This window comes from Anser cygnoides, chromosome 5 (genome assembly GCF_040182565.1).
Source record: "Anser cygnoides isolate HZ-2024a breed goose chromosome 5, Taihu_goose_T2T_genome, whole genome shotgun sequence".
Lineage (NCBI taxonomy): Eukaryota > Metazoa > Chordata > Aves > Anseriformes > Anatidae > Anser > Anser cygnoides.
In genome coordinates this window covers 10,176,867-10,195,531 of record NC_089877.1, presented here as the reverse complement: position 1 = coordinate 10,195,531, position 18,665 = coordinate 10,176,867, and the positions used below count along the sequence as shown (strand labels likewise).

At 37.5% G+C, this 18,665-nt stretch overlaps 1 protein-coding gene across 12 annotated transcripts in view; it reads left to right on the top strand.

The window, feature by feature from the left end:
- ANO3 (anoctamin 3) overlaps positions 1–18,665 on the top strand; it is a 256,594-nt gene that overhangs the window by 124,190 nt on the left and 113,739 nt on the right. Inside the window, exon 1 of one of the 12 annotated variants that reach the window (XM_066997448.1) lies at positions 17,788–17,935. The exons of the other annotated variants lie outside the window; for them this stretch is intronic. Within the exon in view, the coding sequence (XP_066853549.1) occupies positions 17,890–17,935 (46 nt within the window). The 5' untranslated portion in view covers positions 17,788–17,889. Of the gene's footprint in view, positions 1–17,787; positions 17,936–18,665 lie in introns of those variants that run through there. 12 annotated transcript variants of the gene reach the window in all.

The window sequence follows — 18,665 nt, the reverse complement described above, 5'->3', positions numbered from 1 at the left end:
TTTGAGTTGGAAAGTGTTTGAAATGTCACTACTGGTCTGACTTAGTACAATTACTCTTGCTCAGATAAACTATGTACTTCTTACTGTTTGTTTAGCAACTTACTCGATATGCCTTTCCAAGTCAGAAGGTGTGATATATGCAACATTGGCATTGTTTTCCTTCTGCTTCATTAAACCAGTGGAGTTAGTACCTTTGATCATGTAATTTTCCTGAACCATTAATCAAATTTTTAGGAGAAAAAAGTCCTTGTTATCTCAGGGCTATTGCATGGCACTCCGTTCCCTTTCCTTTCTGTGTGGTCATTCTAAAAGGAATTTCGTGGTATGAGAAAATAGCAGCAAAAGAGCAAAGGGAGTTGAGCAGTGAGAATGGTAGAACAAGCAGTCAGTCCTAAGAATTTCCTGAATTTAGGAACACATTGAGAGGTTAGAGGGAGGAAAATTAAAAGCACAGAAGAGTAAATGAAAAAATGTAGAAAGGTGAGTAGTGCTGCAGAGACACAGAGATGGTAGGTGGGGAGAGAGGCAGGTAGATAGAATAGTAGCTAGTAGCAGGTAGCAAGCACAGACGTGCGTGTGAGCAGCGCCGCTCAGCTGCTGCACCATGGCAGCCTCGTCACTCCCTGCCTTGCAGCCAGCTGCTGCAATGAGTATTGATTTCCAAGTCAGTTGCCAAAAGAAATGGAACAAAGTAGCTGATAGAAACAGTTTTCTGCTAAGGGGTAATACAGTGAGCATGGGAATAGTATCGTGTGCAGGTGGGCGTAGAGCCAAAGGCTTGAGATGGAGAAATAAACAGGTATCATCTGAATGCAAAATGACTATGGCTGAACACACAGCAGAGGCTGGATTTCTCAGCTGAAAGGAAAACGCAACATTGTGCACTACCTTTTCCTCCCACTTGAAATGAACGTGGCTTTGTGGGCATCATACTTAAAAATGAAGTGTGGTGACATGTCTTGCTGGATGCTGAATCGTCGAGGTGGAGAGGCCTGGGGGTCAAAATTCCCCTTGTGCAGAATACTTCCCTCTTGTAGATACATTTAAAGATAGATAAGAGATTAGTCTATATACAAAAATTGACTTTTAGCATATATGAAGCATTACATGAACATGTGTACATCTTTAAAGGCTGGTTGTAAGCTGATGCTTTGTAGGGGAAGGTTGTGATTTCCAAGCTGTTCGGGTGAAATTCCACTCAGTGCTGTAGCACCTAGGGGTTTTGGATTGCTCACAACCAGATTTTGATTTTAAGATTTTCCAAGATGCAGGTAAGTATTCTGTCAGGAAGTTGAATGGCACTTGGATGCCTAATGTGCAGTAATTGTTAGGAGTTACATACTTAATGCTGTTTAAAAGATATTGGAATTCAATGCAGTCCAATAATTACATCTTTAATAAGCTGACCTTTAAATATATAAAACATTTTTTTTTTTAAACGAGGAGTCTCTTAACCAGAACAGTCAATTCTTTCCCAAAAATATGAATTTAGACGTGAATAGCTGTTCCTGGTTAACTCTTTTATAGATGCATTCTTCCTCATATAGTCATGGCTACAGCCAGAGCTATCTCAGAAAAGCTTCAGATTTTATCTTAGGTCATCCATCTTTATGAGCCTAACTTGCAGATACTCACACACACACTATCACTGAAGTAAATGCAGCCTAAGAAGACGAAATGCTGTCTGGGACTGGTGGAACAGCCTCTCCTGGTTATCTTCTGCTAAGTTTTGTCGCCGTATGCTTGCGACAGCAGGAGTGTTGGGTAGCTTCAGCCTGCCTCTACCTGAACATGCTGTCACTGGGCTGAAGTGCGGGTGGAAGGTCGCACCTTTTGGGTTCTCCTCATACGGGGAGCAGCTGATCAGCACAGTGCCGGGTAGGGGAAACCCAGTGCTGTACTGCCCCAGCTCCTGCCAGGCCAATCACGGCAGAGACATCAGCCCAATGAAGGCTTGTCCCCACACGCAGAGAGGAGCCCAGAGGCACGGTGGCAACCCCAAGTGCCCTGGGGTGAGTCCCAGGGCTGTCCCAGTGCAGCCATCGGTCCTGTGGGCTGGGGGCGATGCTCGTGACCATGGGTCGCTGGCAGCTGCTCTCTGGGGCACATTTGGGGATGCAGGGGCAGAGCATCTGGGGACTGTACCAGACTTACCAGGGGAAGAAGCAAAGCAGGAAAAGAGGGATCAGCATGGTTTGGGATCAGCGTTTTACAACCACAATAATTTATTTCTTTTCCATGTGCAAAAGCAAGGATTTTTCAGCAAAAAAGTTTTGCTTGGCAGTTTGCTTATATTGCAATAAGTAGGTGCTGTTGTCTTTCCAGCAATCGCCAATGCATTGCTCATGCTGTTGTGAGGTACCTTAGCATGTAAGGTTGAGCAAAAAAGGAGGAGAGAATTTTCAGAAGCACAAATAGTCCATAAGAATAAATGAATAATGCACAGGAGCTTAACCATATTGCTATTAATAATTCACACTTTTCAGAAATGCAGAGCTTTGAAGTTGCTGTTTGAGGAATCCAGCATCTAAGTAAAATGGAAAAGCTGAATGGAAAAACAGCCTGTCAAAAGGTAGCACTTACTACTGCTGTCTTGCCTGAAAGCTGCTTGGGCTCAAAGGTCCATCACAAAAACTTCGTGACAATTGATTTGGAAGCTATCTTGAGCATCCTCGAACATTAAAAATAAATAAATACATTTATGGATGGACTCCACACAGAAGCCCCACGTACTCTCACTGATAGCAATGGGATTTCAGTGCTGTGCCTGGGAATTTGACTTGTGAATGAACTACTTTTTAGGATATTACTCTGAAGTAAAAATAACATGCTGTTAGGGATCAATCCCAGCTTGCTTTTCTTTTGTACTGTAGGAAAGGAGCCTCTCCAACTTTCTGTTGCTATATGTTGTAGGAAATCTAGAAATAAGGATGAGTTTGACTTGCATTTGCTTGACTTGCAGCAGAAAATTATACTGCCCATTGCTTAATTAGCCTGCAATGATATGTTTGCGTCTGGAAGGTTTACAGAGCTTCTGTAACATTTTCAGTAATTGGAGTAGCAAGATTAAGATGGAAGCAAAATAAATAGGAAGGAAGCTAAACAAGAAATAACATTTCCTTTAAAATATTTTATCTTTCAGTGAAAGGTTATTATTATGAGCAGGCTGTCTGAACACTGGCAGAGGTTTCGTGGAGAGAATGTGGGGTCTCCAACCTCGGCAATATTCACAACCTGACCAGACACAGCGTCGGGCAGCCCGCTCGAGGTGACCCTGCTTTGGGAGGGGCGCTTGGACTGGGTGACCTCCAGGTTTCCTTTCCAACCTCCACCGTTCTGAGATCCTGTGGTGATCCTCAGCTAAGGTTTAACATGAGAACTCGTGAGTTACTAATAAATATATTTAGACTGCTAAAGGGTTTCTTTGTTTTTTAGATGACTAAGAAGCCTGACTATGAGTTATACTTTAAAGTTATCCTAAATTAGTTCAGGATACTTATTAATAGGTTTTCGTAATTTTTTCTGCTTTTCATTGTCATCACATATTGGTTTTCTGCACAATTTGCATAGTGAGAACAGCAATTAAAATGGAATGAGCTAATAGAAATAAATATGTGGTGCTTAAAAAATAAATAAGACTTGTACATTGTAGAAGCAATGCCTGCTTGCTTGGCGATGTAGACAAGCGCCACAAGTGCAAATCACGTGAACCACCAGATTTCTCACAGGATGAAATGAACCAAAAAGTGCTTTTTTTCTGAAAAGCCAATATTCATTTTATTTGAAAAGAGTTATACAACAACTCTGTACTGTTGTCTGAATACCTATCACAAGAAATCAATATCACCGTGGCTTTGCAGTCTTGTGACATCTTAGTGATTTTATTTTATTTTTATTTATTTTATCATTTCTCGTTTAACCTTTATTAGACTTAATGATGCAGTTTGGTAAGATTTGGAAATTAATGCTTCTCTTTAGATCACACAGGACTTCCCTAGACCTTTCTGATGCTGCTGCATCTCTCCCAGGTGTGTCAGTCGGTCGGGCAAATAGCCGCCATCCTGCCCCCCTTCAAATCCTGCATCACTTCGGCGGCAGGATGAGTGAGCTGCTGCTCTTGGAGGATCTGACCACGTCCGATATGCTCATGGTCAGCTAAAGCAGAGAAAGGAGCTGTGCTTGTTACCTACTATTTCTATCATCTAGTTTATATGTAATCTCATAGAAATCTTTCATTTCAGATCTAGTGGACATCCGTAGGTATTCACGGTCAGAATTTTTATCTAGATGGAATCCAAGTTTTTTTTAGCAAATGGAATGAAAAGGCAAGGGACTTGATGAAAGCTGCCATTCAATGATTTTTTTTTCCTTTAAGAAGGAAAAAAAAGAGGAAAAGAGGAAGAGAAAGACCTTGAAAAGAAATCTGCCTTAGAAAAGAAAACTTAGAAAAGCATTTTTACAAGTACTAAATTCTGTCTGAGGTTAACAATCTCCACTCAGGTCCTGCAGTTGTTTTAATTCCTTTGAAAGTAGCCTTGGGCTGGTCTGAAAGTCTTGTAATAAAAAGAAAATTAACTAACATCTTTGATATGGGTGGTTAATGATTAGTACAATGAGTAAAAGTATTAGGCATGTGACTTCTAAACTAAATACTTCATAAAGTACCAGGAAAAAGAAAAGAGAAAACTGGAAAAAGAGAAACAGCTGAAATCTGGGTATTTTTTAAGATGTCACATAAGTTGTAAAATTCAACCTGAAAGAAAGAGCACTCAGGTTGGTCTTCAGTCTCTCCTTTTTTTTTTTTTTTTCAGTGTAAAGCAATTAATTCAAAAATAGAGAAATCATTAGGTAAAAACAAAAGGCAGTGGAAGAAATGGAAATGTGATGCTTGCCCATGAATGGGGGGGTGGAGGGAAGATGACTTTTGTAGTTTAGAGTACATCAGTGGGAACAAGAATATAAAGGCTGTGCTGTGGATATTTTTTTTCTTAGTTCTACTGTAGAAAAAAAAATAGAAATAACACTTGCTTTATTTTTTAACTTTTAACTGTGAACAGTTCTGTTCATGCTGAGGCTCCCAGAAGACATGGATTTTAAGGCATCAACTTCAAGTGCTATGCAGAGGTGGAATAATTAGGATATCATTATTTTAATTTTCTTTCTGGTTTTGATAATTATTCACTTGTTTCTACTGCCAGTCACTTTCTTTTTACTGGATTTTTTAATAAACTGACTTTAAAGGTGCATTAGTGTGACTATTTAGAGGAGTTGATGATGTTTCGAGAATATTCTGGTCCCCTGAAAATGTGGTCTTACCGTGGCAGACTCACCATTTTGAACATTTCTGACCAGTTCTGGTGGTGGAGTTACCAACTGATGAACAGGTAACCAAAAAGCATAAAGTGACAGAAGGATTCCAAGGATACTTCACTTGGTGTCTGGTCAACTGGGAAATGCTGTCAAGAAAGTATTTAATAAATTGAAGCTGTAATATAGAGCCAAAGAGAGAGGGTTTGTCTCCGAAGTGATCAGGCAATCTAATTTTATAAACCTGCAGGTGTTGGAAAAAATACCACGTAACACCAGATAGCAGAACATATAGTGAAGACCCAAAAGAAAATTAGTGGCTTTGTGCTATCTGTTGATGCCTGAAATGGTGGGTGTTAGAAATGATGGGAATGAAAGTGTGCGCCTCACCAAGGACGAGAAGACTTTATTGCTAGACTTCCCTACCACATCAATATTTATTTTGGTGTTGTTCCTAACTAGGTCCTTCTGTGTGACCAAAGCATGGTTAAAGCTTTGGTAGCAGTCTCTTTCTGTTGAGCACGAGAAGGTATTTCTTCCTCTGCACTCATCTGCAGATCCTTGTGTAACACTGGGGCCTACACAGCCTATTTCTGTGTAGTTAGGAGATTTTAGTTCATTTCCAGAACACTTGTTAAGCCGCCAAATATACATTTATATTTTATATGTCCTGTACACATAACCATACCTCAGAGAAACCATCTACAAAAAGATGCTAGCCTCTTCAACCATCACTTGTACGTTAATCATGTCAGCAGTAATACACTGTGAGGAAGAAAACCATGTCAGCTGAATTCAAACCAGTAGCAGTTTTGTCCAAAATGTTTCATAGATTGCATCAATAATATCTCCAAAAAGTATACTTTCAAGAAAAATATATTTTAAGAGATTTTAGCCTTTAACCTCTTAGTTTTAGCTTTACTAGGGTATTTTGCTCTTCTTCTTTATTCTGTTCATTTAAAATTCATTGTTTTCAGGATTAGCAAAGGGAGAGGAATAAAATTCCTTTTGCGTGTTTTGTTGTTGCTACTTCTCCCATTCATTTTTACTCCCTGTGTTTATGAGATGGTAATTTCTTAAAGTTTCTCACAGGAAAGTGTGTATTAGAGTAGTTTTGGTTATGTGCTTTCTTTTATTTGCCTTTTTTTTTAATTTTTGTGTTCATTTCTTGTAATAATATATCTTCTGTAATCACAATGTCTTCATTACTGATTCTGTTGAATTTTCATTTTATATTTGAGAAATGAGCGCTGAAGTAATCTTAAAAAATGTAGAAATTGTCTATAACTGTTGGATGAAAACACGTTTTATGTTAAACAGTAAATGATGAGTCAGTAATTGTGTTATGTTTTTTAAATGCATACTAAAACGAGTCAAAAAGCAGATGCAAATCTGCATTTCTCTTGCATGCTCTCTTGCAAGTCATTCTGGATGTTGCTGGACAAGTGAATATGCAGTTGTAAGTGAGCAGTTCAGTATATGTTGCTATTGAGACTTTTTTCTTTTTCTTTTTTTCCAATGGAAAATTTAGCCTTATGGATACTAATAAAGTAATAACTGATTATTGAGGCCTAGTATGCTAAGAAGTAAACCAACATAATCCCTTTGATGCGAACTACTTCAGTATCTATCAGCAGTACACTATAGCTTTAGGGTACTGATAGCAGGTTGCCTATTCTTTGTCCAAGTTTTAAAACGACAGCACTTCTGGTCCAATTCAGATTTGTAAAATATGTTCCTAGTCTTCAGTTTTCACAAGAACCTGACCAAAAACCACAAGTCATTTATAGACAGACAGTGGCTGAAAAAATCTCACTATACTAATTAATCGCTCTTTTTCATTTTCATCTTTTCCTAATAATTCACTAGTTTGGGCATCCAATAGGTAAATGCTCTATCATACTGCTATATAGAAGCCAATGCAGACAGAACTATTGATGGCTCCCATCCAAGAGCCCACAAAGAGACAGAGAAAGAGAAGATCCCATGCATGCTGGTTATATCCATGGGAATATTTTTTCCCAGTGCAGGAAAAATCGCTACTTGTCAATGTAGGAAAATGGTACTTCTTTAATAAATGACGTGTGAGAAGTTATTCTGTCAGGAAAGCATTGATGTGCAATCCTTCTATTTTTCTGTGATGAATTTCTCTCAGTTTAATGCAAATCTGCCTTGTAAACCTTTGATAAAGTAGTGCCGAGGGATTAGGTTTTGCATGAATTTTGTTTTATGAAAAAGTGTTATCTTGAGGCCAGTACTAGGAAATGGGACAACTGCTTAAGGAACAGAGCTGTTTCTCAGTCTCATAGTTGTAGATGCTGAATGAATACATGGCACAAAGTCAATTTTCCCCAAGTAGTATTTTTTCCAGTGCAGGAGGTTATGTGAAAACTCAGTCTGATAATGGGAAACGAACTGCCTGAAGTGCAGCATTGACTCTCTTCTGCAGTGAGATTTTGCACAGAGCTGTCATCTTGCTGTTTGGAAGCTGTTGCTTCGTTGAGACTAGGTGCAGCTGGAGTATTGCGTATATAACTGTAACTGCAGAGTTCAGGCAACTTTGTATGTAGCCAAGTTCTCCAAAATGGACATCAATATTTTTATTAAAAAGTGTAGGAGGAACAGCACTTCTCAAAAGACCACTTGGGCAAATCTAAAGACTCAGGATTTCTATTTTTTCAGATTTTACAAATTTTTATGTTTTTCGCAGAACTCTAAAATAAGAAGCTATTATTTAATAAGAAGCTATTAACTACCACAAGGTAAAAAATTATACACTTATCTTTAAAATAACTGCATAAATACTACGAAATGGTAGACAGATATTTCATAGCACCGTAGAATGGTTTTGGTTGGAAGGGACCTTAAAGATCATCTAATTCCAACTTTCCTGCCACAGAACACGTTCCACTAGACCAGATTGCTCAATTTGAACAGTAAAATATCCCTAACAAATCTTGTGAAGATAGAGTTCAGTGGGATCATCTGCCATATTACTTGGCAGTATTAATCTTACAGAAACGGAAGGTAGAGTTTTAATTTTAATTGGTGTAATTTTCAGTAACAGACACCTTGAATTTGATGGAGGTCTGACTAGCAAAGGTAATTTCCTTGCAGGAAACTCTTTGCAAGTTGTGATCATGTCAAAGGACATCTCAACCCCTTGACAACTTCTCTTTTTTGTGTTTTTTTCTTTCCCCATTAGTTTGCAGAACTCAGGACACTATTCTTAATCTGTAGTTGTTGACTTTGTTTCCCCTTCTGTTGTCGTATTTTGAACTTCCAGTTTCACTTCAAATAAGTATATGATATATATATATATAATCTTCATTCTGCTGCAATTGCTCTACTTGTTTAACCCCTTCTGCTTCCATCATTTTTCTTCCTTTTTTTTTTTTTTTTTCCCCTGATGAAAAGCTTCTGGAATTGAGTAAGAAATTGGGTCGGAAGGTACCTCTGGAGGCATCTATTCTAAAATTCTGCTCCTAGCAGCCCAGCTTCAAAGCTATGTCATGTTGCTCAAAGCCTTATCCAGTCAGGTTTTGAAGATCCACAGTTCCAGAGCCCTCTCTGTCTCGGTGTTTCACTACTTGCACAGTGAAGAATAATTTCCCTATGCCTGTTGGAAATTTTCCCTGCTGCACCTTGTGGCCTCTTGTCCTTTTGCTGGGCATCTATGTCTCTCTTTTCTCTGCAACTCCCCTTTTTAGGTGGTGGACTGACCTGCAAATAGTGGAGTGGACCTGCAGTTAGCTTGTCTCTCAGATTTCTCTTTGCTGTGCTAAGTGTTGGTTTCTCCTATGCCGTACATCCCAGCTTCTTAACCGTCTTGGTAGCCCCCCACTGGAGTCTCTGCAGGGTGTAGATGTCTCCTGTACAGGCAGGTCCCCAAACTGGGCACTGTTCCAGATGTGGCCACAGCAGCATCAAGGGAGGGGAATATTCTCTTCCCATGGTGTGCCGGCTGCGCTTTTGCCAAAGTAGCTCAACAAGGACTCAGCCTTCATTTGTGCAGGGGCTCACTGCTGACTGCACTGGGAGTCAACATTTTGGTAGGTGTGCTGACAGCTGCTATGGCCAATAGCCATCACCATTAATTTCTAAATTAAATTAATTATAGTAAGTATATCTTGTTCGCTCCAACAATTATTACAGCTTTCACCAACAGTCATTGAAAAGAAATACAGATGTTTCTATCCTTTGACCAGATGGGGGATGATGACTGATTTGGCTGCTGGACTGGCTAGCTTTCGTCTTGAGATGCCGAAACTTTTTAAGGGTTTGAACAGGTAGCAGGTCATATAGAAAACTTTGGTTTCAAGGGTCCAAATACTGAATGCCCTTTAATTTGACATTTTGGCTGCAGTCAGAAGTTCTCAAAGGTGTGGATGACTCATGGAAGGGCAGGTCATCAACTATAGATGAGCTCTGCTAGTTTTATTTATTTTAAACCCAACATACTGAAAGAGTAGTGCCTCAAAAGTTACCATCAAAACAAACAAACAAAAAAAGCCAGCACTTAAAATCAAGTAATGTATTCTACCAGTAACAAAACAAAAAGAACAAAACCCACCCTCCCCAAAGCAACCTTTGAGTTTGTTTGTTTGTTTGGGATGGGGGGAAGCACTAATAGCACATTTCCCATTAGTTTGTTGATAATAATTTGCCTGTCAGATGTCAGGCTCTATCAGAAATTTGCGTGCTTAAGAACACTGAGCTGCTAGGGAAAGTGGTCCAGCCTCCTGGAGTGAAGTAGAGTTTGCAGAGAGAGCTTTGCAAAACATTGAAGGCAACTGCGAGTACACTAAAGAGGAGCAGTTATGTCTAACAGAAGCAGCTAATGAGCCTAAAGAGATATAAAATACGTATTTGTGACCATAGCTGTTCAAGTTGTTGAGGGAGCCAGAAGGATTTAGATGTTGTTTGCCACAAGGCGGTATTGTCTGATACTAGTTTGCAACAAGAAGTATGAACTTATTTTTTTTGCAAAGCCTTTTTGTTTACAGTGTTTTATTTTTTTTTAAGTATATGTATATAATAGTGTATATATAATAAAAGCTTTGTGACGCTATTAAACCGTTCTGTTATTGTGTACTGATATCACATTAGATTCAAATCACTTCAAGTATGTGCTGGCTAAACCCAAAGTTACATTTTTTTTATTTTTACTGGTTGTGTTTGAAAGAAAAGTTTCTGCTAAAAATGTTTTTTTGATGATTGTTAACAGTGGCTGTATTGAATAGACATAGCTTTACTGGACCTTTACAAGAGTTTTATTTATGAAGATCACATTAATTTTTCAGTGAGATCAGAATTTTTAAGACACCTTCACTTGACACAATTACATGGAATAAATCCAACATTTTTGTATGCAATGACTTCTCAGATGTTGCATCTAACATCCATTTCTACAACATAGATTTTGTAACGGCAAGGCATGTTTTATATTTAGCTCAAGGATCCGTCTCCTAAGCGTACAAGAGTTAGTTTGCCAACCGGAGTTCAGTCACCATTCCATCCTCTGCACAACTGAAGATCTTTAAGAAAATTTCAGTAATGGAAATGTAAACTTTCTTGTTACTGCTTCTTCCAATTTTGTTTGGCAATACTAGGAGGTATGTGATTGCAAGCAATTTTCCATTCAGCTTTTTTTTTAGGCGAACAAAGCTCTGAAGAAGTCAAAATTTTTAAGTAGCAGTTTTTAAGATGTATCTTAAAATTTCATTTGATTGGACAATGAGTTGAAAATTAAAATTCTGTTCTTACTGCTTGATCTTATTGAATTAATTCTTATTTTTGCTATAATACCTGCCAGTATCTAATCTGAAAGACTTGAAAATGCAAGTCTCCAAATTCTTCTTTAAAAATAATAATTTAATGTAAAAATGTCTACATATATTTTGGATGCTCTAGTTATTTTGTTGTATAAAGTCTTGAGGTCATCTTCTTGAAATCAGTAGAGTTATACCCTTCTAAAAATAAAATAATACATATATCCTTTTATTAAGTTTTATTTTTCAGATAAATTAGATGATATTTATTTAAATTATCATCGATATTTGTTGTTTCAGTAACAAGTCCAGCAAGAATGTAATCAAAATGAACAGTTAGTGATAAAGTGTTTCTAAGGATAGTGTGAAAAGGTTTTCCATCAGCAGAATGTCATTTCTTTAGTATCCAGAAGCAGCATTTGAAGTCAAAAGCTGTAAGATTGTGAAGAAAGACAGTTGGAATCACTGCAGCAGAAATATTTAACCTTTTGGCTTTCCTGCAAGTACAGAGTAAGATTAGTTTTTATTTTATCTCATATTGAATCTAAGCATTTAATCAGATACAGTACTGGAGTATTAATTCAGTAGCAGGGCAGAAAATACATTTGGTGAACTTGGTTCATTTGTGAAGTTTTGGATTTCTTTTTGTGGTGTAAGTGGAAATGTAGTTGATATTGAAAGCTATTTTTCTCTTTATATACCACTCAAATTTCAAATAAGAGCAATTATTTTGCCTTACTACGTACATTAATTGAGGGAAAAAAAAGATGAAACAATAGTATTGACATTTCACATTCTGTTCTAAAATGCCTTCCTATTTCTTTTGCAATATTACCTGAACAAATTTAAATGCAGAATAGTGAGTGCAGCTGCATAGCTTTTGGTTAAAGCCAAGGAAGAATACAGAAATTTTACAGTATTAAAGGAGTGATCTATTGAACTAGTTCACAATAAACGTTTTTATAAGATGTGGATTCTTCCCCATGTTTCTGGCAGTCAAACTCCAAAACACTTGAAAACAATGAATACACGTAGGATATTCACAAAACTCTTCTCTTGCTTTGGTCTTTCCCTCATAAAATAGCATCTTTTTTTTTTTTTCCCCATGCCTTTTCTCTGTCGTCTTTTAGGTGAGGAAAACTCACCAAATTGTCTTATATGCATTAAAAATTATTGTCCTTTAAAACCAATTGTCTGATTTTTAATTGTTTACTAGATGATGGTATGTAGCCCTCCTTATCCCGTCATGGTAAGAATTTCATTTGCATCAGTTTATTCAAGACAGTAGAAGTTACTTGAAACTCTTACAACTTAAACCCTCAAATCGTTATGTATCTGCATCCCTGCCTTCACTGTCTGGAAATACAGTCAAATCTTTACAATGTTCAAAGAAGCTGTATTCCACTTGTGGTTAGCAAATCATTTATATGATTTCAAATGTGAGAGTATTTTCTTTCTACTAGCTTATTTTATAGCATGTCTGTTTCAGAGAAAAAATAAATAGAAAAAAAAAGTATTTGTTGTCTTACATTTCATCACTCCTGACAAATTTTATGAATGTAATTCTAACCATTAGTTCTGGAAAGTGTGTGTCAAAATGAGATAAAAATTTAAGCAGATTAGATTTTTAACGTGTTTATGAGAGGGAACTGCTTTCTTGCCTGAGACTTTGATTATCAGGAACACTTTTTGACAAAGATCCCTAAATTCAAGGATACTCCTTCTTACAGAAATCTTCTTTATAGGTTACTTCCAAGATATAGAAATCACTGTTCCTTACCTAAATAATTCCATTTTTATAATTCTGCATGCCCAGCTCCCATAATTTTTATTTTTTTTGCTTCCACATTAACTTACTTATGTTGAAATAGTACAAAAATACCTCACATAGTGACAAAGGTTTAATTTTCTGAGGAATGAAGTGCCTCACTCTAGTAATGAAGTCTATGTGCTCATGTCTACACCATACAATGTAACATGGCTTCTTTATTTTTTATTTTAGAAACAATTATTGGTCAGCATAGAATTTTGTGAGTGAAATATTAAGCTTAAGGGTTTCATTTGATAACTTAAATAAGTAGATCATTAATTGCACAGAGTATTCATTTGGTACCTTAAATAGATCATTAATCGCACAGAGTATGTGATGATATTAATTCTAACATCAAAACTCTAAGAGCACAGTGAGGCAAGTTTTGCAGTGGGAGAGATATCTTTTATTAGCTAGTCTAATTAGAAAAGTTAGACAAGCTTCTAAGCATGTAAGCAGTTTTTAAAGTCTTAAATAAAAGCTGCGAACTTCAAGTTTAAATAAAAAAAAGTTGTGAGATTAGTAACGTATTAAACAGCGTCCACTATCTTGTCTTTCAGAAGGTCTAATTGATTTAACTGAATTTTAAATTGTTCATGGGCTTCTTGCTATTTGATAACTTTTATGCCACTGTGGTTACGAATTTTATGCTGTGATATTGGAAGGCTGTGGGCATGCACTTGTTTTATTATAGGAAAGTTTGATGTTAATGAAATAATTTTCAAAATCTTGAATACTTGTCTGTTAACTTTGAGCACACCAGTAGTCCTCTCAGATAATGGGTGGCTCTGTGTATTATTAAGTTGAGGCTATGGAGCATTGCAATGTAGTAGTTAAGGAGGTAAATGCTAACATAAAAGCTAGGTTGAAACTTTTTCGGATTGCCTGTCTCTGTTTCTAGGTATGAAGTCAAACAATTGAGGGTTAATAGAAGTATTGAGTTATGTACTGAATAGTTTCAAAGTACATTTTACTTTCAGAATACCTTCCACTAAATTTTATGCAACTCCAGCTGCAGTATCTATTGAGAGCTGCTTGCTAAACAAAGTCAGAAACTATTTTTTGATGCATATTTGAATTTAATATCTGTGAATTTTTCTGCCTTACCCAGAACATCTTCTCTCTCTTGTATTAAACGTGATTTTTTTCTTCTTCTGCACTCCATTATCCTCTTAACTTTTCACAAATGAATACTTTCTCTATTACCAAATGTTCTAACAAACAGATAAACAATATAGTAGCATCACCTATGATTAATTTCTTCTTTTAGCGTTAGATAACTATATAGCAACAGAAAAAAAGCATATTTTCTGGAGCATTTTATACAGAGTAAAATTGCAGCCATTTTGCTGTGCTGTCATCTTCTTGTAAACTAATTCTCTTTGATGTGACCACAGTATATTATATGAAAATATGTTCAGTTCAAAAACTGGGCTAAGCAGGAGGTCAGACTAAAATCTTTTTCTAAGAATGAGTCTAAAATCTGTCTCACTCTTAAAGGATAACGTAATATGCATGATAGGTTCAGGAGGATGCTTCGTTTGTAGTCACAATCTAGTACAAAGTCTACAATCTAGTTTATAATCTAGCTCAGTCTTTGTAGCTAGATCCTGTTCTCTGTTTTCAGTGGAAGAGCTTTATCTGGAAAGACCTTTTGTCATCTAAACTAATTTCTTGTGTGTGTGATGTTTCAACTTTCTGTGAGAAGAGATGCAGTGGATATTATGAGATGTGACAAAATAGCGGTTAAAATGTATTTGCACTTGGGTTTAATATAGAGAAATAGAAATTATGTTCCAGCTGAGCAATTTTGCCATTTCATAAAGTTAAAAAAAATTCATAAAATACATTATTCTTGATTTCTTAAAAGACATTATTCATGAAAGGAAAAAATATCTTAAAGTAATACAAAAATCTAAATTAGGTGCATAGATGAATAGAGAAAACTTGCATAGTTCTGTACAGTTGGCTTAATTGTATTTGTTGAAAGGATATCATTTTCTTTTTAAATCACAGACTTGAAAAGAGCACTGGTAATTGTTTTTCAGATACTTAACCTTTAGAGTTTTTAAGTGCCTTAGTAATGATCTCAACTTTTCCCCTGTAATTTTGGAAAATTATAAAATTACAGATTTTTAAAATAGCTCTGTACACCTCCACAGCATGTCTCAAGAGACATTGAGCTGTCTTACGTGGGCCTGATGTTCAGGTAGGTGACTCGAAATTGGTACAAAGGTTGCTGAAGGGGGCTAAAGAAAGCCATCTAATTAACAGGCTTTTCATTGTATCTTGCTCTAAGAAGTCTTTGTCACATGCTAAATCTCGTCAGTCACTGAAAGCTAGCAGGGAGCTACACCACAGTTGGTAAAGAAAAAATTCTTTAGTTCTGCAGCATCACCAGCTGTGGTGATTTGCAGGCGAACAAGAGTTGCACGACGATGAAATCCATTTTCATCATGTGCTGGTAGCTCATTTCTGGCCTATAAGCAAGAGAATCACATCTCAGTTTGTGTGCACAAACATGTGAGAACATAGACTGAATTTCACTTGCATAGAGGCAAACTGGCTACTGGGGTTAAGGACAGTTTTCTGTTCTAGGTGCCACAACTTGTCAATTCTTCTAGGTCTTGTATCGGCTTGGTCAGCCTTTGTGTGCCTCTTTCTGTAACCTCAGGCTTGCAGTCATCCACTTCTGTACCTTATCTGAAGGCATTCAGGAGAAATGTGAGTAACTGGTTCTAAATAGTGCTATGCAATACTTGGGTTTTACTGGTTCTGTCACCAGTGTTCACTTTATACAACACTGAAAGTTGCCATTTTAAAAAGTTCTGGAGTTATACTAGATTTTCACATGAATGAGTAGACCTACATAACAAGCAAATTCAGAAATTATTGTCCTAGAAATGCGTCTGAGCTTACCTCATTATCTACAGATACCTGTAGGGAGCGGAGGCTGCAGGCATCTTCAGTTTAGAACCAAGGAAGTCTCGGCTGGCTTAAGTTCCTCAGCAGAACTTGTCTGCACAGTGTTTCTAGTGTTCTTCCTCTGTGTCATGCTTTTCAGTGATGAGGTGACTGTGAAAAAGCTGTCTCTTTTAATTACAGACATTATTAATTAGGAGAAATGGAGATTGTTTTCATGAGGTAGTTAATTGGTGTAGCCATTAGTAATGACAGATGTTATGCTCTCTCAGGGCTTTATATTCTTCATGTTAACCTTACCAGAAGTGTTTTTAAAGTAGTAGTAAAATATATGTGCTTTTTCTGCAAAATCTTTTTTACACTTAATAATAAGACCAAAGCATTTCAGATAACCATGTGACAGTGAAAAAGTATCACCACGGCAGCTGAAAAGCAAACTGTCGATATACAGTGCGCTTAAAGAAGAAAAAAAAAATGCTATTAAGTTAAAAACATATTGGACTGAATTCCTTCAAGACTGAGCTAAGTAATTTATCTACAGCATAGCTATTGCATACATAGACATTGTTTCAGCTTCCGACCAGTGCATACGCTCTGGGATCCAAAGGACGTCATTCGAGGGAGTCTCTACTTGGGGCGCATGGGATCAGGTGCTGCAAGTCGGTCTGTCTGATGTGTCTTCCTGGTTTTTTAGAAGAAGAAATGGATGCTAACAGATAACTGCAACAAATTACTGAAGCAAAATTGTTACGTAAAATAAATGGGTGAATGCATCTTTGACATAGTCAGTCTCAAGAGAGAGATAATTCAGAACCTGAGGATCTGAAATGTTTAGAAATTGAACTTCTAAATACTTGAAGCAATTGGGTCACTGATGGAGTACATGATACAACTCAAATCATTTAAAACAGTTTTGCTTTTATCCTATCTTCTAGATGCAAATAGGAAATATGCCAGGTGTAGTTAGGAAAGAATGTAAAAATTTTCTCTTATGGGAAGAAAAATATGACAAGTAACTGGAAGACATTCATGCTGCCAGTCCTTCCTTGTCACATTTTATAGTAGAAATAAGACTCAAAAGTAGTTTTATTTTCTAACCAGTAACAGTTAAATATAGTGATGGGCCTCCTCTTGAGGGTTAAACAAAATCCACAATATTATCATTCATCTTGTGCCAAAAATAGTGGTTTTGTTCAAACAAAAGATAGCACCAGCAAGCTATGAAAATCTTGTAAAATGAGCCATTGAAGGCTTGAAGTGTCTGTCTACTGGCTTAATCAACTAAGAACATGAAATTTATATTGGGCAGTATTACTAAAAACTAGTTGTTTCAGGACATCCCTCTGGTTGTTGCATAGTCACAATTCCAGTAATACAAAGCAAATTACTCTGGGCGAAACTCCATCGGAATAGAAAGGAACTGTGGGAGCAGCACTTCCACCATACAGACTGCATTGAGAGGGGAAGCGAACAGCAATGAACCTAAGTTGCCAGTGTAAAATTCAAATGGCTAATAAGGCAGCTAATGTAATACCAGTGGTCAGTAGGATTTAAAGGCATCAAGAAAGCATTAAAAAAAAAACTATCACAAATGACATAAAGTGAATAAGATGCTGCCATAAGGGAAAGAGCCCTTATTTGTTGCAGACTGAGATCGTGAAGGGCTACACAAGGCAAAATAGTAAATATTTCTGTGTTTGGAATGAAGCAGAATACAAACATTGATGTGATGCTGTGCGAGGAATAGAAAGTTTAGCTTTTGTAACAACGGATGGTGTTCGCAAGCTGTTCAGAGACTTTACAAGCAGCCAGCTTGGATCATTTAGACTCAAGAATTTTGTCATGTGTCTAGGCAACGTGTGCGGATGCGCATTTGCTCTTCCTCTATACTCTAAACCAGTGGGATGCAAAACAGCTTCAGTCTGAAATCTAGACAGATACATTGTGGTTGTGCTGAGTCTCTGCCTTGCCTTTTGCAGTACTGAATGCTTTGGGGTACTTGTTAGGCTACCGACAGAAGGCACCACCTTTTCTGTCAGAGGCCAGCTGCCTGCGTCCGGTGGTGTTTAGCACGTCCCGATGTGCACGACCTGCAGACGGAGTTACCCAGGCTGCGGGTTTGGAGGTACGGCGCGTGGGTTTGGCAGTGGGGTCATGGGAAACGCTGTTTGGAGAGGGACTTAGTGAAAATAGCTGCGTTGGATGGGAAGAAAAAAACATTTGTGTGAGCAACAGAGGGTTTTAAATATGCAAATAAATGCTGGAATTATTTTTTGTTTCTGCATGACAAGCTGGGGAGCTGGGAGAGTACAACACTCGGAGTTACGTGGCATTAACTAGTTGCCTTGATTGAAACTAAGGTTTTTACAAGGATTTACAAGATGAATTTTCTACCTGGGTACTCGGATACGGTCTAGTTAATGAAGCATTCGTTATGGATGCCACTGGTGACAACTGGAGAGTGCTCTGCTCTGGCTGGGCGCACATCAAACCTGCTGGGAAGTGCTGCCTCTGGCTGTGTCGTACTTCGGGGATCAACATAACCTAACAGACAACTGGGAATTCAGGAACTTGAAAGTCAAAGGGGCTTAGAAAATGTGGTTTAAATATTTCGAAACTGTGGCTTCATACTGGATAAGGCCTTTAATAATGGGTAAGGCCATAGATCGGTCTACATTAATCAGCTCCCCTGCCTAAGCGCTTTTATGGGCTGGTCTGTACAAAGGTGATCAAGTCACTTTGTGTTCCAAGGGCTGTTGGCTTCCCCACTGCCCTCTGCCTGCACCTCCTTTGCACTCCACCTTTTGAAGCAGCATTATCTTCTTTTCTGTTTTAGTGTTAAGGAACGGAAGATG